The sequence below is a fragment of the Leishmania mexicana genome, chromosome 33 (genome assembly GCF_000234665.1).
Source record: "Leishmania mexicana MHOM/GT/2001/U1103 complete genome, chromosome 33".
Classification (NCBI taxonomy): domain Eukaryota; phylum Euglenozoa; class Kinetoplastea; order Trypanosomatida; family Trypanosomatidae; genus Leishmania; species Leishmania mexicana.
The window spans coordinates 178,536-199,246 of record NC_018337.1 but is presented as its reverse complement, the minus strand read 5'-3'; the positions used below and the strand labels follow the sequence as shown (position 1 = coordinate 199,246).

Genomic DNA, 20,711 nt, shown 5'->3' with positions numbered 1-20,711 from the left:
CTGGACGGAAGACAACGAGGCCCTCTGTACACAGGCCACAAAACGCTCCATTCGGAGGCACACGAGGGCTATGTATAACAAGCTCGTCCTCCAGGAATGCTCGCGGCGCGGAAGTCCGTCCCGAGAAAACCGCATAAAACGACTGCGTCAGACTCGATACCTGAAGAAGAGTGTTCACGAGCACAAAAAGGGTGAAGAACGACAGCAAAGACGCTACAATGGCACACTGCGTGCGCTGATGCCATTTTATGTGGTAGAAGCCACGCAACAGGCTGCGGCCCCAGTGACTGAGCCGCTTACCGTTGGCACCATTTCCAGCAGACGAGGTAGGCAGCAGCGCTGCGTTTTCGCGTCTGTTGGCCTGATGCTGCACGCCGGCCTGGTACATCGCCGGCGTACGGTGGTGAGGAAAGGGTGAAGCAGTGTCCTGCATCACGATGAGTGACAAACGATGGTGCGTGGAGGGAAGGAAAAGGAGTAGGTGGGTCGGAGGATGGAGGCAGCCAGGCAGCACGCACCCCACCAGCAACCCCACCACTCCCTCCCCCAAGAAAGCGAAGGGGATACGCAAGGGAAAGGAAAAGCAGAGAGACAAAAGTCGACCAGGGAGCGGGACCCGGAGACGTGCGCAGATGCAGGTACCGCGAGCGTTGCTAACTCATGTGTGCACACAATACTACCTGTTTGGGTGTTTCACTGCATCCAGTGTCTGGTGGCGGTGGTGGAGAGGGCGCGAGGGAGGAGGAAGACCAGAAAGAGCCGAGGCAAGCAGGATCGTGACGGGACAGCTGTGCGAAAGACAGGAGAGAAAAGTAGAGGGGGAGGACACGCACGAAACAACGCAGAGAGACATGCATCGTAAGTTGCCACATGTGCGGGGGCATTGTGTGCGTGTGTGTGCTAAGGTATCCGTGTGGCGGTGAAGAGCCTTGTAAATCCATAGAAAAGGAATAGAGGGCTCAACGACACTTCGATCCACAACACGACCCAGCACACACGCACACACGAGAGCGAGGGCAGCGCACAAAAGTTGGCGAGAGAGAAGAGAGGAGAGCCTGTACCATCACCTGTGCTTGGACGGTGATTCGAGGTGCTTCATGCTATACACCGATGTGTGTCGTTCACGTCTCCCTCTTTTTGTTTGTTTGGTCGATTCGAAATCATGACTGACTTCAGCCCCCCCTCCCCTCCCACACGAGAGCCTCTCGCATGCGTGTCTGCCGGTGATTCACAGACGACACTCGCACGCGCAGCACTCGCATGCCGTCGGTTGATCGCAAACTACTTGCCATCCTTGTTTGACGACGCACCGAAGCATACAAACGTACAGCGCCGCACGACTGAGTAGAGAGGGAGAGAGAGGGAGAGGAGGGAGAGAGGATACGAAAGGATAAAGAGTGTGTGAGGCGCACCGATTCCTGGCGTACCCGGCTGGCCGTATCCACCCGTTACGCAGACGTGTGGCCAAGGCCAGACCTTGTCTCCCCATAGTTGTACTCATCTTTTTTTGTGCATGTATGTGTGTATGTGTGTGTGTGTGGGGGGGGGAGGGGGGCGGCATATCAGCTCAGCATTTCGCTTGGGTCCGTGTGCATGTGTGTGCATGCATTGCACGTCGGCAGCGGTCCTCCCAGCGTTGGGGTAAGAGAGGAGGTGAAAGAGGAAACAACCCGAGTGGTCGCCTCTGCGCTGCCCGACGTTAGCTGCACCGCGGATTGCCGTCGGATCCATGAGATTGCCGTGCATGGGATGCTTAGCGGGACATGACCCGGTACCGGGCCGGAATCCATGCAGTGACCCTTCATAGTGGGGGTTGAAGCTGCTCACTCTGCAGCCAGCGCTGAAGGGGAGAAAGAGTAATGAGGGAGGTTTATCACTGTACACGCCGCGTTGCGGCAATCGCGTGGGCGACCTTTTGTATGCACACTTGCATGAAGGGTAACACGTACTTCTGAGTAAAGACAATCCCAAGTCATCTGCAGCGTGGCGCGTGACACCCGCGGCTCCGCCGTTATCTGTGACGTTGCACGACAGGCCACCTGCCCGGGTTTTGCTGTCCTGCGCAGTGAAAAGACACCACATAACCTCTCTCTCTGAGGAAGAGAGGTTAACTGTGTACGCGTGCAGCCCGCTCAGGCGGTGGCCTCTACCGATTCCGCTGACACCGCTGTGCTTCCCCCCGCGTTGTCACAGTTTCGAAATGCACCGTGATCAGTGCGAGCCGCACAATCAGACCTCTCCTGTCAACCAACCCATGTGAACTGAGGGACTGCAAGCACAACATTGCCGCTCCAAGCCCTGCGTGCGTCGAGTGCTTTGCTATGACATGTTCATCGTTAGGCAGCGGACCCGAAACCCTTGCTGGTGGCTGGCCTCCGCCGCTCTCCGGCCTTTCGTTTGAGACGCCGCGGTTCTCAAGGCGCCATCCTGCTTCTCCGTTCGGGTCGTCCGCTGAGCTTTGACCGTGTGCACCCCCCCACACCGTAGCCTCTGACGGTTTCGCAGCCACCTGTGCTGTGACCCTATTTTGCGCTCCCAGTCTGTTTCACGCTGTTGCCCACGAATTGCCTTCCCCCCATGTGGAGCACCCGGCCTGCGCGGAGGTACTGCGGGAGATCGACATGCGGAGGGCGCCGCGCAGGAATAGGTAACTGTTGCTGCTGCTGCTAGCCTTGTCCTCAATTGCGGTCCCCGCGGTTCCGCCTGGACTGCCGTTGTTGCTTTCTTCGCGGTGGACCTCTGTGATGGCAAGCGTGTTGCAACCCCTTTCATGCTATTGATCTCGGCAATTTCTTGGCCGATGACAGATGTATCTGCTCTCGTAGACGGAGGCGAACCCGCCCCCGAGGGTGAGTGTTATGCTCCGGGTGCGGAAGAACTTTGATGTTTGACGAATAAACGTCTCTCCTCTCGGGTCGCTGCTGCCGGCCATGCTTGGTGCTGCCTCCTCGTGGTGTTGGGTAGCGCAACTGACCGAGTACCCTTCTCGAAAAAGGCGGATATTCCCGTCGCACGATGCTTGCACCGTACTTTTCCGCGCCCTCGTCGCACAGACGTTGCGCCAAAGCGAAGTTGGGACTGACGAGATGCTTGGCGGCGGGAACACTTACTGCCACCACAGCAAGTTCCATGGCGGACTCCTCGACATCGTCCGTGAAGATGGTACACGCCGCAGCCAACCTGTCGACTGGGGTGAGTCAAGCACTACTTCGCAGGAGAAATGAAACCTTTCCCGAGCTTCGCTCTCTCTCTTCCTTTTCTATTTCGCTAAGGAGTAACATCCTCGACTGTTTCGCCTGTTGCACGAAGGCTTTCCAAAGGTGCATGTTGCTGGCTTTCTCTGACGACACAAAGTCACGCATTCCGTGACCGCTGCCGCTTCTTGCAGCCCTTTTTCGCACTTGTGGAAACCCGAGTGCACCTTCTCGGCGATCGCATCCTTGTCCATGATGTCTTTCGCTTTGAGCTGCTGCAGGGTATGAATGCACTCCATGACGCACTCCTCCGGTCCGCACCGGCGACGGACATGCTTCCACACACGCACAAAAAACTATTTTTTCAAGGAATGATAGACGTGCGCCTTTGCCAACGGTTCCACGTGCCATCATGTGCGGCGGAACGACATGACAGCAAACTTTCGCCGCATCGTTGTTCTTGCAGAAAGACAAGAATACAAGAGGCTTCCCCAGAGAAAGGTAGAGTCCTCGCCATCACCGTGCTTCGCCGAGAGGCGCCCGTGAGGCGCGCGCGAGGGTGCAGCAGACAGGAGAGAGAGCGGGCAGATCAGGAGGCATCCATGCAAAGAGGACCTGCGCGGCCACAAGGCACACGCGCACACACGTACACATATTCATGCACACGGGCATACACGTGCGCGCACACGCCGACACGCGAGAGCGCACACGCGCACGCGCAGTGCGCAGCCACACCGTGTGGCAGCACCACAGAGCTCGGCGCCCCCCGGCCCCTCCCCTCTCCATGAAGGGGGGGCGGCAGTGGCGCCGGTGACGCTGTTGGGTTGAATCGGTCGAAGAACGGTGACAATAATGAAGGACAGAGAGCACAAAGCAAGGAAACAAGAAACACAAGAGAAGGAGGCACGCTCACGCGCTCTGTCCGTTCGGGCGAGGGCAGAGGGCGGCGGTCGGAGAGGAAACCAAAGTGTGTGACGTTTTGATGGTTTGCCAGTGCATATAGAGAGGTATAGATGTGTATGATATGTACTCCTGTCGCCACGCCGTTGCATTTATTATTTTCCGCTCCGCGTGCTCACCAGGGGAAGCAAAGCATTTCGTGATCAACGTCCCACTCCACCAACTCCGAGTGTCGACACGTGCACGCATACAGCCGCAGCCCACGCGCACCTGTCGCACTCCGGCTACATCTGCGTCGCCAAGGACGCACTGCCTGCCGTTGAATCGGGCCATGCGCCTTACCGGCTCATCTTGCCCTCGCTCATCCCTTCCTCGCACACGTGCTGCGCGATCGGCGCCACACGGGCCAGCGTGCACTGCATGCCATGATCCCACAGGGCCACCTTCAGAGCCCTGCTCGAGGGCGGAGGCGGTGGTGCGGCGTGCAGGCAGCAGGGGCGGGTGGCCTGGGTGCATGCCGCAGGAGCTCAGCGAGGAGGTTGGCCAGCCGCAGGCCAGGGCCCTCTGAGGCCCTGCACTCTGCCGGCATATGCCATGCCCCTCCCTCTCGGTCGCCCCAAGCCGCCGCATGCCGTAATACGGTGTGAGCAATCTCCACACGGAAGCCTGGACAACTCAACGGTATCAATAGACAGGCAAGGCAATGAAACAAGCAAAGCGAACCGCGCAAGAGAGGCGAGGGGGCCGAGGGCCGCAGGGGGCGCAGGGGGCGCACACGCACACAGACTCGAGTCACACGCAGGCAGCGCGAACAGAGAAGCAGCGCTGCCTCGCCTCCGCTCCGCCCCCGTACCGACTCGTCCGCTGCGTATTCCCCTGCACCCCCGCACCACTACCCCCTTGCCAGAGTGCGTGTCCGTGCCTCTCCTCCGCTCCTCCTGCACACGCCCCGCGTGTCCCGCGGCGCTGCCGTGCTGTGGCTGCTCTCCACTTCGTCGCCTCCTCGATCAGCCGCCCTCGTCCCCCCACGCACGCGCGCAGGGAGGGCGGGGAAGGCGAGGAGCAGGGCAGCGGCACAGAGACACAGCGGGGAGAGGGCAGAGGGGCACGCACACGCACACGCACACGCACACGTCCATGCGACTCTTCTCTATAGGGAGAGAGACACGAGAACGAAAGAACTCGCAAGACGCATGCGAGCGTTAAACGCAGCGAAAACACGAAGAGAGAAACGAAAACAACAACAGCATGCGCGTGTGCGCGTGCAAAATACAGGGGAGGGGGAGACTGTGCTCGAGGTGCGTCTTCGTGCCGCTGTGGTGTCTCTCCCCGTCGCGGGTGTGCCAGGGGCGCGGGGGAGCGGCAGCGGCACAGAGACACAGCGGACAGAGGGCAGAGGGGCACGCACACACACACGTCCACGCACCACTTCTCTGTGTAGGGAGAGAGGCACGAGAACGAAAGAACTCGCAAGACGCATGCGAGCGTTAAATGAAGCGAAAACCGAAAGCAACGACAGCATGCGCGTGTGCGCGTGTAGAATACAGGGGAGGGGGAGACTGTGCTCGAGGTGCGTCTTCGTGCCGCTGTGGTGTCTCTCCCCGTCGCGGGTGTGCCAGGGGCGCGGGGGAGCGGCAGCGGCAGGAGAAGGGCGAAGTGGCGGCGAGATCCGCGGAGGACGGGGGAGGAGGGCCACGGGGACGCATGTACCTGCGCGCACGCACACACCGTGTGGGAGGTACCCTTTTGTGTGCCGGCACGCGCGTGGGTGTGCTGGCGCACAGACGCCGTCCCCTCCCTGCCCGACGCGCCTGCTTACCAGCCCGCCCCATCCCCACATCACCGCCACCCCCTCTCGCCCTCCTCGCCCTTCGCCGCTCAGGCAGTCCGTGTGGCGTATGTGAGGGGGGAGCGGCAGCGACGCGGGCCAAACGGGGCGCGAGGGAGAGAGACACCACAAAGACGCGCCATCGCAACTGCGGGGTGTGGAGGGGGACGGGGGCGGGTGGCCGAGGCGGCGTGGCGTGGCGCCTCCCGTCATCCGTGCAAGGGGCTCAGAGAGGGGACGGGGAACGGACGGGTCTGTCGGCGCCATGAGCGCGTGGGAGACCGCGACAGCATCAGCGGGCACATTCTCCCGCGCGTTGCTCAGCCGCGAACAAGCCAGCAGGCACTCGCACGCACGGCAGCGGCATTTGGAAGGGAAGGGGGAGAGAGGCCTCAGACGAAGCGCGCGCGCCGAGAGCAGCGCACAAATCGGGAAAGAGCCGCGAGGACGACGGCAGCGAGAGCGGCTCCTCGGGATGCGAGCGGCAGGGTGTGGGTGCACCCACGCACCGCCATGAGAGCGCCTGTGGTGCGCCGCACACGCGCGAGAAGGCAGCGACGAGAGCCCGCCGCATCCGCTCCTTCTCTCTCGCTGAGATCAGCTCCGCCGGCTCCTCCACGAGGGCCTCTCGACGTGTGTGTGTGTGTGTATGTGTGTGTGTGTGTGTGTGTGTGTGCCGCGCTGCTGTCAGGCTCGCCCGCCGCGTCCTTCACTTCATAGGCGGCACCTTGGGCCGTACGGAAAGCTCGTGCTCTAAGGGTTCAATAGAAACGCTAGCCTCGCACGGGATCATCAAGAAGACGATGTTGATGATGTTCAGGCACCAGGCGATCAAGAAGAGCACCAGACCGGCACCAAAATGGTAACGAAAATCCTTGAGGCTGATGCAATTTATGCTCTCCGGTACGTGGTAGACGTACACCACGAGTCCCCAGACGATGCCCAGGGTGATGATGCCAGCAACGTTGAGCGCCAGGCAGACCCAGCGGAGGTAACCGCAGAAGTAGACCCTCATGTAGCCAAAAATAACCGCCGTGCCGTACACGAATATGGATAGGATGGCAAATAACTCCGCACTACGCCAGCGCTGCCGGGACTTTGGGCATAAATACCAATAATTGTACGCGGTGAGATCGTACCGCACTGCAGAGCAACTCACCTTCGAACCCCACAGCGTCAGGCACGCCGCCTCCGGTATTAACACCGGAGACTGGCGGAACATGTCGATCGGCGTACCCACCAGCACGAAAAAGAACGCGATGAACTGGAGGACGACGTACGCGAGCATGCTGATCCTCAGCAGCATCTTCGCGAGTCCACAACGCCGGACAGCTGACAAGCACAACGCGGAGGTGGACGGGCGAAAGGCCGGCAGGGCGGTCGAGACTGCGCCACAGAGCTGACGAGGAGCCGGGCGGGTGGTGGGCAGAGGGGAGAGGGGGGGCGAGAGCGGAAGTGAGTCGAGGCTTGGCAAGGCGATGTCTGCTGTCGTTGCTGTTGCACGCGCACGCACACGGTGCCCTTCACGTGTGCGTGTGTTGCGAGAGGGGGAGGGATGTGAGGTGTGGGCAGGAGTGAAAGCGGGGGAGGAGAGAGGAGAGACAGAGAGATCAATGCGGGGGAGAGTGGCCAGGGCACGGGCACGTGGCGCTGCGAGGCGCGCACAGCGGGTGCACATGCGCCCCTTGCCGGCATGCACGCAGGGCAAGCACATGCGGAGAGGTGGCCGGCGGACGCGAGACACGCCGCAACGGCAGCGAGGGCGAGACGGAAGCGCCGCAGAAGCGGTCCGAGCGGGGAGGACGGAGGGCGCTGCCTGCCACCCTCCTGGCAAGCCTTGCCCGCCTCTCCCACGCTCATCCCCGCCTCGCACCGCACACAGCCAGCGCACACGTCTGCCCTCGGCCCTCGGCCCCGCCCCCTTCGTGTGGCCGCGGCAGCCAAGCAACCGCGCGGCGCACAGCGAGGCCGAGCGATGAGGGAGCGAGAGCGCCGAGAGCCGCAGCTGCAGGGCCTGCCGGCCGATGTTTCTCGGCGCTGCCATCCCCCTTCCGCGTTGTCGTAGGTGCGTCTGCATCACGCGCGTGCAGCGGCGCGTGCAGAGGAGGGGGTTGAGGGGCCGCTGTGTGCGTGTGCGCAGGAGGGCAGCAGCGCGGCCCACTCCGCACCGCCGCCGCGTCTATGCCGGTGCTGGACAAAGCTGCGGGCGGCCGGCACATGACAACTGCAGTTGTTGTACCGACCTCAACAACTTCTCAGTCGTGCGCTGTCCCACCGATGTGTGCTATTCGTGTACCGCGGCAAACAGCTCGTCCACGTCGGCGACCTGTAGTGCAGTGAGATGCCGACCAAGTGGTTGAGGCTAGTAGCGGCGATGGTCTGCTGCGTGCTCACGAACCCCCACTTCGCACTGGAACATGGCAACCATACGCAAGTCGATGCACCGCACCTCAGCGGTTGCCGTGCTGAGCGACTCGATGGGTCCACCCATGGTGAGATGGCACAGACGACAGTCTCACATGCCAGCGCCACAGCGCTGTTGCACACCTCCCACTCGCTTCATGTAGAAGGCCTCCATAAGGTGCGCTGCTGCGCCTACACGGTCGGCGGGGCCGTGGCCCCATCGCGTGCCCGCCATGCCGGCTTGCTCTGTCGCCCGCTTCACGCACGCGGCACCCCATCTGCGCAATGACGCGTCGGCGCAGAGGCTGTACACCGCACCGGTTGTCGTCGTCGGCCTGGTAAGCGGTGGTGTATTCGCAGCAGCCCACCTGTACCCCTTGTCCAGTCCACCCTGAGCGCTCCCAGACAGCGCGGCCAGCGATCGGCCACCCAGCAACATAGCGCGACCCCCATTGGAGGACAGTTGACTCGCCCCTTCGAAAACCAGAAAAAATGCATGCGCAGGAACCATCACGACCAGGGCCCTGAGCTGTAGTCGTCCGCAAGACACCCTCGGGCTACTCCATTGTGATGTCTCCAGCTGACGCCGCGCGCCGCTTTCTGACAGTTTTTTCTCCAAGGCAGACGACCTTCGCATTGCGGCGGCACATCACCCATGCAACACGTGGGGGAGAGCGACGTCAGCTTCGTCACGGTGGACAGGGACCTTCGACCGGCATGCCGTCTGCATGGCCGACCCCGCTGCCTGCCTCACCGCTCGACACGTGCCTGCAATCCGCATGCGGCCTATCCACACATCAACTCGCACATGCCTAGCACGTCGCGCGGCGTTGCAGGGGGCGACCAGCCAATGGTGCTGCCGCCACCTGCATCGCTTCAGGGCGTAACGCTTCACCTCACTGACCCAGCTCCCAGCCGATAGACCCTCCCGCCAGCGGCGCCCAACACGGCTGGGGGCATCAGCCCCTCAGGCACGGGTCCCGGGGAGAGCGACGCTTTTCGGTCCGCCACTCCACCAGCGTCGCACAGCACGCAGAGCCACGCCGAGCAGGTCAGTCGGACGCCGGCCACGTATACCTCCGCTGCCACAGTACAGGCCGTCTCCTCACCAGACCCTCTTCCTCACCCACCACGGAGCAGACGCAGCCGGCCGCGCAGCTGCGTTAGCCGCAGCGCTCCATCATGTCGGCCCCCGAGTGCTGCGACACGTTCCTCCGACACGGTCGCCGGGCTCTATGGCGAGGACACACCGCGCGGATCGCGCACGCAGCAGTTTCCACAGCTCTCCCGTCGGGCGTCACCGCGATGGCCACCTTGCCATGCACACACAGCCGTGGTATCCACGGTTACCACCCAGAGGCATGGCGCGGCGCCGGTAGTGGCTCGTCCGCTGCACGAGGCACGTCAGCGAGCCAGTCCCCAGATGAGGTGCCTCGTGCAGATGCTCGCTGTCGGTGCGGAGAGTGAGGCCGCCGAGTAGTGCAAACCGGGGGGGGGGCAGTGCTTACCGAGCAGCTCTCTCATATCCAGCAGCGGACCAGCGGTGCATCTGTCCGCTCAGCCTTCCATGCCGCTGCCAGCACGAGCCGGCACACGCTGTGTCTGCCCTGCAGCGACGCCTTGCGTGCATGCCACGCGCCGAGCACGGAGAAGGGGATGCGGAAGAGCGCCCGCGGACCCGCCCCCGTGGGTGTGCCGGTCCGCGATGGAGCTCCTCCAGAGGCGGCAGCATCCATGCCTTCCCAGACCCGCCGCCACTCGTCCCATGGCAGCATCCGCTTCGTTTCCCCGGCAGCGGGCGCGGGCGGTTGTCCATGAATCAGCTCGCAGCCGCCTCGAGGCGATGGATGCCCTCCTCCGACACCCGCACCCCCTCCCTCAGCAGCATGGTGATCGGAGCCATCCGCCAGTCAGAATCCCCACGTGTGCAGGACGTCCGCCCTTTTCCGAATCGTTGAAGCTGATGGTGTGTGAGTGGTAGCCGGCGTAGTTCGTCTGGAGCCCCGAAAATGTGAGGCCGCGCGAGGCTTGGCCATACACGACAATCCCGTGCTCAGCTGCGGTTCCGGCACCAGCCCATCGGAGCTCAACGGAAGCGGCGCTGTCTCTGCACCGTGAAGACCGCAGCCCCACGCACACACACGATATCCCTCTCCGACATAGTTCCTGTCGTGTGCGTGAGGGACCGTTGTGGAGTGGGATCCGTGGAGTGTGACCATGACGGACTTGTGGGCGTCCAAAACGTTCCGCAGGTGCTGGAGCACCCACCTGCTGGCTTGTGGAGGGAGACAAGGAGGCACGGAGGAGGAGAGTGCGCGAGGGAGCGAGAGTTGGTCGGCAGCGTTCCCAGCCCAAGGCACGTCTTCGGCACAGCAGAGCGGAGCTTCAGACGTACACACACACATATATATATAAAGAAGATATGAACCCGTTCCAAAAAAAAGAGGGTCGATGGCTGCGGCGCCGAAAATGACGGCGGGCACATAGACGATGGCGGGGGGGAGAGAGGGAGCAGCAGGGGAGAAAAGGCTGAGGACGATGAGGTGTTCTCCGTGGCGCACGCGGGAAAGAGAGGCGCGCTCCCGTGGCGGTTAAACAGGACTGCCGGTTGCTCACCCGAGCCGGAGGGCAGATCATCCTCATGAACGGGAAGAAAGGTACTCATGACGATGGAGTAGTGCAGCGGCCCTCCTGCGCGCTGCACCGAAGGGCATCTCTTTTCAACAGAAACGAGCTCTGTAGTGGTCTGCTTACTCGCGCGTCCGCTCCAGTCGGTGCATCGCGAAAAGCTGCGCAGAAGGTGGACAGGTGCCGATACTTGTAGGCGTATTTCGAGCTCTTTAGGGCAGAACAGGGGGATGTATACCCCACACCAACTTACCTCCAATGCCGTCGCCGCCGCCGCAAGGAGGCGCCGCATGCCACACATACACACACACACACACACACACACACACACACACACACACACACACACACACACACACACACACACACACACACACACACACACACACACACACAGACGCACGCACATCGTGCGCATCCGAAACTATGATGGCAAAAAAGAAAGGAAAAACACCCATCGAGACTTGTCGTCGTGGAGGATTAGTCGGGCGCGGGAGGCGGGTGGGTGGGTTGGAGGGGGAGTGTGCGTGAGTGCATGTGTGTGTGTGTTTGTGACGAGCCGGCAAATCTAACGCGCGAGGGGAGGGGAGGGGAGGACAGAGAAGAGCGCACTCGCTGCCCGCGTGGTTGTCCGCCCATGCTGCGATCCTCTCGGTTATGACGGGACTGCTCGCGTAGGAACAGAGGAGAAACAAACACGTGAGAAACTGGTGGCGCTAGCGCCTATAGGCGTTATCGCGACGGCGTAGCGCATCCTCACGACGGTCCTCGTAGGCATGAGTGCGCGAGCTGCCGCTGGTCGTCTCTCTGCGATAGCGGCGACTACTTTCCTCGCTGCTGTGCACACGTGACGAGCGACGACCGTCACGGCCATCTCGGTCACCAGAGCGTCTGCGGCGGCGGCTTGTGCCACTGCTGGTGCTGTGGTGATAATCGCTTCCTCGAGAACTGTGATGCCGGTGCCGATGCCGTCGCTCCTCCTCGTCGCTATGGTGTCGCCGCCGACGCTCATCACTGTCTCGGTCGCGGTGGCGTCGGCTTGAGTGGTGGCGGTCATCATGGCGACTCGACGTCTGCCGGCGACTGCTGCGCTCGTCGCGAGCCGTCCGCTCAACATTTTCGGCTCGCGCGTCCTCGCGGGGTGCATCGCGCGGCGTCGAGGCTGCGGAAGATGAGGATGAAGAGATGAGCGAGGACCAGTCATCTTCCGTGTCACTGCCTTTACCGACCTCCTTGTCATCATCATCGGCAATGAACATGTTTGCTGCGGTTGCGGAGGTGGGTGCCGTCTGAGACTTCGTACCCCCGACGGGCAGCGGAGGCGGCATGGCTGGCGGCTTGTGATGTCCACGAGGGAAGAGGGCGCGATACTCAGCCGGGTAATCACGTATCGCTGTCTCAAAGCCGATGTAGTGAAAGTATTCGAGCCACTCCTGCCGATACACGCGTTCTCGAGTCACCGGGTCGTACTCGGGCGGAATCACATCCATTTTTGTAGCTGTGGTGGGACGGACCGAGCAGTCCGTGTTGCGGCTGACTGTCTGTGTTCACGTGTGCGTGCAACACGTTACCGATCACGATGGAGGCGTACTAGACGGCTTCAGTTCAGGGAAGCATACAGGCAAAGCAGTACACCACACGCGCACACTTCACCGTCGCAGCACAGCTTGGGCGAAAAGGAAGTGAGGGAGGATGAATAGGCGGGAGAGAGCCGCAGTAGCCGTGCGTGGGCTCTTGTCGCGACCGCAACGGCGGTAGCACAAAGCTACAAAGAATCCCTTAGCGTAGGAGAAAAAGCGCGCCCGCACCGGTGGTTGCTGGCAGTCGATGCACACGCCATTAAACGACACACTGACCGAGGGTGATGATTGCAGACGAAGGTGGAAGTAACGAGAGAGCGAAGGACATAATATCCATGGCTGCCTTTGCGAGAGAGGGGAGGAGGCGTGCCGCGTTGGGCGCTCAGGGGAGCAGAGCCGTGCACCAACGTGCCGTGGCGGCACCAGAAGGGGCTCTACCCAAGGTAGCGGTATTTCTCAACCAGAGAGGCAGATGGATGGAGAGGTGGGCCGACCACAAACGTGCACACACAGTGCCGGTCTGCCTGTGCTGTGCATGAGCGAGCGCCGATGAAAGAACGACGTCCGCCAAGGAAACGACACGGTCCCCACTCTAAGCCAGGTGCGTACTTATGTTTTCGTTTACATCATATGGAGTGTCGCAGTGAGATGGACCCCCTCCCCCTCCCCTCTCCCTTTGCGTGAATGCGCGACGCAGTAAAGAAAGGGATCAAAGGGGGGGGCCGCCCGTGTAACGATTCGAGGCCTCTCCAGTCCCAATTCGCACTGGGCCAACCACACCGTAAAGGACACGTGACGCCACCGCAGCCGCGGGGGGACGCAAGAAAACCTGCGCCCCACACAAACGTGGCACCATCACCACATGAGGAGGTGTGTGTGGGGGGAGGAGGGGAAGGGGGGAGGGGGTACGTGAGTAATCCCAAAAGGGAGCGGGCAACGGAAACAGCAAAAAAATACCATGAGCGCCAAAAAGAGTTGGCTCAGTGACGCCTCACAGAGGCGACGGCCGATCCACAAAAAAACAAAGCTATGTTTTCTCTGGGTCCCGCACCACGTTGCCGTGCGCTGCCTCCCTGCATGCCTTCGCCCTCCTCCTGCTCCGGTTGCACATCTCCTCATCAGCATGGAGTAAGACGGCGAAGGGGTCGCAGAGGGAGGCGTCAAGCGGGTAGAGGAGAGAGGAAGGGAAGACATGTCACGATCACAGCCTCCAAAAGATCGAGGACCACCTCTCAGCAAACCCGCGCACACATACACGCCAAGAGTCACCAAACAAACCATGTGTGCTTGTGTGCGTTGGACTTCCACGGGGGGGGGTCATGCGCACATCTCCCCTCACACAGCCTGTCGCGCTGCTGGAGAGCGGATGTGGCGCAGCAAGATGGTGCTGGGCGAGTAACCAGGCGACGAAGGTTCAAGGGATTGCGGAGGGAGGGCGAGAGAATCGAGGCGGCGATGGAGATGGACCAATCAATGACCAATACAACAAAAGGGAAGGGAGTTGGGAGGAGGTGTGTGCGCCGAAGCGCGAAGAAAGCGGCACGTGTCTGAGAGAAACTCAGACAAGACACGGATAGGAGAGAAGAATGGAAAGAAAAAAGGGCGGGTGCGCAAGACGGCGTAGGACAACGGTGCGGCCATAGGCTGGCCGGATCAGACGAGCGATCGCCATCCCATTTTCACTTACCGAACCCACTACACAACGAGAGGAGGACGAGGAGAGGGGATAAGGGAAAGAGTTGGCCACACGCATGCTTCGTCGGTGCTCCCTGAGGCCTCCGCTGCATTGCGTGAGAGGATTCGCTGTGGCAAGGCCCTGAACACCCCATCGTAATTCTGCAACGAATTTCGCTCCTCCGACAGGCGTTCTGCGACCTCCTCTCCGGCCCTCACACAGCGGGGTAAGGGTGCCGCTCACAAGCGGCAACGCCACGTCCTTTACATGCGAGCGGACAAGAGACAAACTCGGCTGTGTAGCAGGAACACAACGTCGATGCGCCGCTCGTAGAACCAAGCCGCCCATGTACGCCCCCAGCGTGTTCAGCGCCAGACCCACACCCACTGCCGCTAAAACCCCATTCAGCTGCTTTGGGGGGGGGCATGCAGGATGGGGAAGTATGTGTGTGTGTGTGATGGTCCGCCACCAACGCAAACTTTGCCCCAATCGTGAATCCCCCTTCTGGACGAGTTGACGCAGCACGTGGCTGAAAGTGTGCCGAACGCTTTGCCATGAGACACGCACGCTCGTGCGCACGGGCCAAAATGTCGCCTCTCTGGGCTGCTGCGGAGGGGGGGGGGAGCGGTGGCGCCAAAGTCCTCAATACGAGCCCAAGTCTCACGCACGAGCTGCGCACCCAATGCGGCGTTCTTCTCCGCTGCGAGTTGGAGCCCATAGCCCAGGTATCTGGCGAGCCTGGCGGTACCGAGTGCGGGCCACCGATACAAGCACACTTTTGCCGCCCTGAGTCGTCAGGAGGACAGCGCCATCGCCAGCCGCCCACCGTGTTTCCACGCCCTCCTGTTCTTATTCTGGGTTATGGCGGGGGGGGCGAGGGTCTTCTGTTGTGAAGCGGATGCCTCGTGTAGGCAAGGCCGTCGGCGAGCTGCAAACACCCACGCCATTCCGAGAAACAGACGGCCCGCGGGGTCCTTTCCTCGAGGGGTGTGCGCCTGTGCGCCGTCCTTCTGCTCCTGTGTAACCGGGGACGGGGGTTCCGCGACGCTCTCCTGCTCGAAGCGTCGGACTGTTATCATCGCGAGCGCGGCGACGTAGCAACAGTTGCCGGGCCTCCGCATCACGCGCACGTGCTGTGTCAAGTGGAAGGCAGCAACGACGGCGTCCAGGAAGGCATCATGTGGGGTACGGCGCCGTTTTGCACGTGCACAGCGTGGCGTATGTGCACGGTGGTCATGCACATGAACAACACCATCAGGGTCTCCATCGTGACGGACAGGACCATGTATGGAACGGCGGTGTCGTAATTGGGGAAGGGGACGCTTCGCCCCGTTGTCGCGGTCCACTTTGATGAGAGCGGTGAGGCAGTCGAGACGGGCCGAGGGAGTCCGGTGGTGCCCGGGTGGGTTGCAGCCTTGTGTGTGGCGCCAGTTTGGCACAGAAGAAGGCGCGGCGGGCTCTGTGAGGACCATCGCGAGGACTCGCCGGCAGCCGCTCCCGCCCGGCAAGCGCCTCGTGTCTGAATGGCAGGCGACTATAGGCGACGTCGGCTGTGCATCTTCGACTGTATGTGCGTGTGTGTGCTAAGGGACTCGGGAAAGGAAAGATCGGCAGAAGTGACAAACACGAGGGTGAGAAACACGCGGGGGGGGCAAACGAGGCGATGCGCCCTCTCGCTCATATGTGTTGCCACACAGAGCGGGGCGGGAGGGAAGTGGGGATGCACAGGCGAGGGTGTTCTTCCTCCGGGTGGAGTGAGAGAGTGAAGCAAAGGGGAGGGCGGGGTGTGTAGGGGAGGAGGAGCGCAATGCCGCACCCCCATATCACCCCTCAAGAGTTGTGCCATGTGGCATGTGCTATGTTTGATAATCAGTTGGTAGAGATTCTGGGGAGCGGCCGAGTGGGAGCACATGCAGCGGCGCAGCTGAAGGAGGCGGCACTGAAAGAGTTCGACGGTGGGGCAACGTTCATCTGTGTCGACTGTGGCTGTGTGTTATGTGCTTCCTCAAGCACGCAGACGGTGCCACGAATGCTGGTGAGCAAGGCTGCTGCATATTCCATGAGACGGACGACACACACACACACACGCAGTGCTCAGCGGGCCATCATTAGACGCCATCCACCACCATCACCATCACACGCATAAAAACACGTCAAACCCCACCATGGCGCGCACGGCCAAGAAGCCGCCGGCGCGCGAGCATCACCCCTCTCCGCTTTGGTTCCACGTTGGGCGGTGGGGCGCCATGCCCATGGGGCGCAGAAAACAACAACGAGGACAAAACGCTCACTGACACGCACACACACACACAGACAGACAGACAGACGCCAGCGAGTACCAGCGACTTGGGGGGGGGGTCCTTCAGACCCTCTTAGCTTATTAGCGGTGTTGGGCCGCTCATGTTAAGGGAGGGAGGGAGGGGGACGGCTCCTTAACTTCTGAGACAAAGACGTCAACCACTCAGACGTACACGGAGAGCGAGCGAGAGGGATAAGACGACGAGCAGGCAAGCACGCTCGCATAGGTTGCACGAACAGTAATGCCTTGAGTACGTATAGGGAACGCGCACATGCGCACGCGCTCACTGCCGAATGTGTGCACAAAGCGTGGCGGTGGTCGCTTGCCCGCACAAGAGTCTCTTCTATGAGGATGGCGGTGGACAACACGGATGCCCACCTTCCGGCCCGCGTGTGCGTCCGATGCAAGGGCCCGAAAATATGCACACTCCGACACAGTCATGTGTGCAGAGAGAAGCACCGCGCCACCCCGCGCGTGGGGGGGGGGCGATCATGAGCGTTGGAGGTGACTCAGCTGATTCCGGATCCACTTTAGCTGCTTCTTGTTGTCCTCAGAGGTACTGCTGCACAGCGCTTGGTTCAGAGCGCCGTTCACGGCGTCTGCCAGCAGCGCCTGCTTCGCCTGCGCCCGCATCTGCGGATCGGGTACGTGGCGCAGCACCGATGCCATGTCACCAATGACCATGAGTGCCGCCATCTGCGTCTCCTCGAACTCGCCGGCGTTCGTGGCGGCGTGAAGGGCAAAGCTCAAAATGTTTGCCAGGTACGGGGCCAAGGCATCCACGTCACTGCTCTTGAAGCACTGGGTGACGGAGGAGTAGAAGGAGGCGGTCGTCTCCCAGAGGCTCATCACGTACTCCTCGCCTTCTGGGTCACCGCGGATGTCGATCTCGCAGCTGGCGCGGAAGAGTTGGTCCACCAGCGGCAGCAGCGCGGCCATGTACGGCTTGAAACGCTCGCTGCCCAGCACGTTGAGGATAAAGTCGCTAAAGCAGCTGAGAAACGAGCACTTGAGCTCACGATCCACCTCGGTGTTCGTGAGGTTGACGTACAGGGTGTTCATGATATCGGACTCGAAGGGCAGCAGCGAGAGGCGGCAGGAGAGACTGAGGTCGCCCACCGCAGCCACCACACCGTAGATGCTGTCCGGTTCGTCGAAGGCCTGCAAGTACTTCAGTACGTGCGGAATGACCTTCGCCAGGTAGGGCGCCAGTTGCTCCTTGGCAACGTAGGCGATACTGCCAATGGCCACCAGTGCCTCCTGTTGCACGTAGTCGGTGGGGAGCTCGATCACCTGAATGAGGGCTTGCATGGAAGTGTCTAGGAATGGCATAAAGCTCTGACCCAGCTTGCGCGCAAGGGCCGAGAGCGCACCGCAGAGCAGGCCCATCATCGCCTCCGCTTCAATGTTGTCGCCGCTGGACTGCCGCAGCGTGTTGAGCTGCGGGCCCATGCGTGCTAGCAGTTCTTGAGGCAATTGAATTAGGTAGGCGCTGCAGCAGTCGTTCGCGGCCGCGTCTACGAGGGCATTCAGCGTCTCTTGAGCAGCGCTCTTGAAGTCGTTCGTGGCCCCGTGGTCGATGGCGTGCAGAAGAACGACGACAAGGTCACCGTAGTAGCGCGAAATTTCGTTTGTCTGCTGATCCTCCTCTTCCTCGTAGGCCAGCGCGATGTTGTTGACGATGTGGCACGCACGAACGCCCATGCGCGCGTTGTCGCCGCCGATCATCGGACCGACATCGTTCATTAAGCGCTGCAGCAGATCGGGCGTCTGCAGGAAGATGTCGACGAAGTTCTCGCACACGAGCGCCAGCACCCACGCACTTGTGTCCGCCACCATCTCGTTTGAGTCGCGGAGGTACTCCATGAGACCGGGGACCGCCTGCGCCACAGTGTCCTGAATGGCTTCCTGCGCCGCGGTTTCCTGGACTCCAATGATGCACCCGAACGCCATCACGGATGCCTCGCGTTTGCGCCACTCTGTGCTGTTAATGTTGGCGTACACAAAATCCATCACGGGCCGCTGGATGGGGATACCGACGGCCTCGGCGAGGCTCTGCAGCAGCTTGCCACCGGCCACGGAGAGGTTCCAGTCATCCTCCGTCTGGTCCTCTTCTTGCCGGACGAGGAGCTGCTTGCAGATGTCGACAAGGAACGTGAGCCCCTGCGCGCTGTAGTTCAGGCTTGACTGCACGTCGCCACCCTCCTTCATGTCCCGCTCCAGCTCGCAGATCGAGATCCAGAACTGGATAGCCTGCAGGCCCACCGCCTCCTCGTCGTGAAAAATTGCATTCGTGGTGATTTCGTGGAGACGCGCGATGTAGTCCGGCAGCGTCGAGTAGTAGAGCTCCGCCACCTTGACCAAGCTCTCCATGGCGCGCTCTCGAGTACGCGCCGTCGTGCACGACTTCGCCGTCTCACACAGCGCCGTCACGAGGTAGCTGCGTTGCTCCGGGACGTCCATGTTGTCGTGGATGTACTCCATCGCGTTGCACAAGGCATTCGTCGCGCTGAACTTGACATCCTCGTTGGTGCTTGCCATGCACTGCACAATCACAGAGAGCACGTCTGTCGTGCTCGGTTTCAGCGCCTGCTCCACTTCCTCATGATCCTTGCCCTCCTCGCAAATGTAGCCGATGGCGGTGAGGGCTGCCTCCTGGTGTTGCTCCGAGGCAGACTGCGCTGCGCCGACAAGGATGCCCATCAGCTGTGGCCACTCCCCGGAAGGCAGCTCGCTACGAGCCAGACTGCCAACGATGTTGGCGGCGACTGTGCGCACATCGCGATTGGGGCTGCCGAGAGTACTCAGAACCTCATTCTTGATGTGCAGCCGCACATCCCCAGGCAGGGCACGCCAGCGTTCCTCCAGCGCGTGCCGTGCCGCCACTTCTCGCAAGGATGGCGCCACTGCATTCTTCAGCAACGTGCCCGCCATGTTTCGGGCAAAGGTCGGCTTGTTTTCGTCACGGAACTCCTGCAGCATTGTCGTCATGAAGGTGGCGAGGTCGGTCTCCTTGGCATTGTTCACAGCGGTCTCTGCGGGCACCCGGATAGACGGCTCCGGGTTGCCCAGAGCCATGAGAAGGTCCGTAATGTTCGCCATCACGACCGACCTGCGTCGTTTCCTATTTATGGATTTGCCTCTTCAACGGCAGAGCGCAACACAGCGACAGAGAGAAATTCGAGCCCGCACACGCACCGTAGAGGTGGCGCACGCTTCTTTAGGGTGTGGGAGAGCGCAAGTATGCGTGACAGAGCTCTCTGAGGAAAGCGTGTGCGTCCCGAGCAGCGATAAACCCCTCCTCCCCACACACACACACACACAACGGTACTCCCCTCGCGAGCGTCGCTCCTGCAGCGCCTGAGCAGTCTCCACAGACAACCCAAACCACTCCTGATGAGACGTGTGCGTGTCTTCCGCGCTCCTGCTTTCCGCCCCACCCACCCCCACTGCTGTACGAGGCGCCGATGTGGACACTTGTACAGATAGAGGTTGGAGCGGAGTGCGCTGTGCCGGACTGCTTCGTACGCGAGCGTGTGTGCGCTTGTGCATATAATAGGGAGAGAGAGAGAGATCGCTATGTTCGTCTGAGTATTGGTCTGTGCAAGCGAGGCGCTACGGTCTACTTTTTTTTTGTTGGCTTCTTTCAAGGTTTCGAGCACGCGGATTGCGCGTGCGTTCATGTCGACCATGGACGCGTCATCGACGCCGGGATGCACAAACACACACGCACACACACGAGCAAGCGACGCAGTTCGTGTATATATAGAGAGAGAGACAGCCAGAGGCAGAGAGGTGAAGAAAGGGCAGCAGAGGAGAGGAGCGATGCTGTTATGGCAATGACATATGGTGCACATCTTCACGTGTGTAGCCATGTGCAGCCAGTGCGAGCCGGGAAAGAGAGAGAGCTTTATGCGAATTCTTGAGACTTGCTTGCCACCAGTCAGCGCGAAGTACACGCCAACGCGTTTGGTGGCGGCATCTCGCAGACACAAGTGCGCTCTCCCTGGATTCCCGCTCCAGCAAGACGGCCCTACAGCGCACTTTGGAGCACGAGCGAGCCTTTCCAAGCAGCAACAAGCAAGGCGGAGAAACGGTGGTGGCCAAAGACGTTTTGCTGGCATACAACACGTTCGTTGCACCCCACGCTCTGACACCAACACCATCATTTCCTGCCCGCACACACACTGAACCGCGCAAGCGC

At 61.3% G+C, this 20,711-nt stretch overlaps 4 protein-coding genes across 4 annotated transcripts in view; all 4 read right to left on the bottom strand.

The window, feature by feature from the left end:
• LMXM_33_0510 (phosphoglycan beta 1,2 arabinosyltransferase,(SCA like)) overlaps positions 1–433 on the bottom strand; it is a gene marked incomplete at both ends in the record, with an annotated part of 2,445 nt that extends 2,012 nt beyond the window's left edge. Inside the window, one exon of the mRNA XM_003878588.1 lies at positions 1–433. Within this exon, the coding sequence (XP_003878637.1) occupies positions 1–433 (433 nt within the window).
• Positions 434–6,631: 6,198 nt separating this feature from the next.
• On the bottom strand, positions 6,632–7,228 carry LMXM_33_0500 (amastin-like protein; the record flags this gene model as incomplete). The annotated part of the gene is made up of 1 exon (XM_003878587.1): positions 6,632–7,228. The coding sequence occupies one exon, from the start codon at positions 7,226–7,228 to the stop codon at positions 6,632–6,634; it is 597 nt and encodes a 198-aa protein (XP_003878636.1).
• Positions 7,229–11,669: 4,441 nt separating this feature from the next.
• LMXM_33_0495 (splicing factor ptsr1 interacting protein,putative) lies at positions 11,670–12,443 on the bottom strand (the record flags this gene model as incomplete). Its single annotated transcript, XM_003878586.1, has 1 exon — positions 11,670–12,443. One exon carries the CDS (start codon positions 12,441–12,443, stop codon positions 11,670–11,672), a length of 774 nt encoding a protein of 257 aa, XP_003878635.1.
• A 4,553-nt stretch (positions 12,444–16,996) lies between these two features.
• LMXM_33_0490 (putative importin beta-1 subunit) lies at positions 16,997–19,609 on the bottom strand (the record flags this gene model as incomplete). The annotated part of the gene is made up of 1 exon (XM_003878585.1): positions 16,997–19,609. One exon carries the CDS (start codon positions 19,607–19,609, stop codon positions 16,997–16,999), a length of 2,613 nt encoding a protein of 870 aa, XP_003878634.1.
• Positions 19,610–20,711: the final 1,102 nt, after the last annotated feature.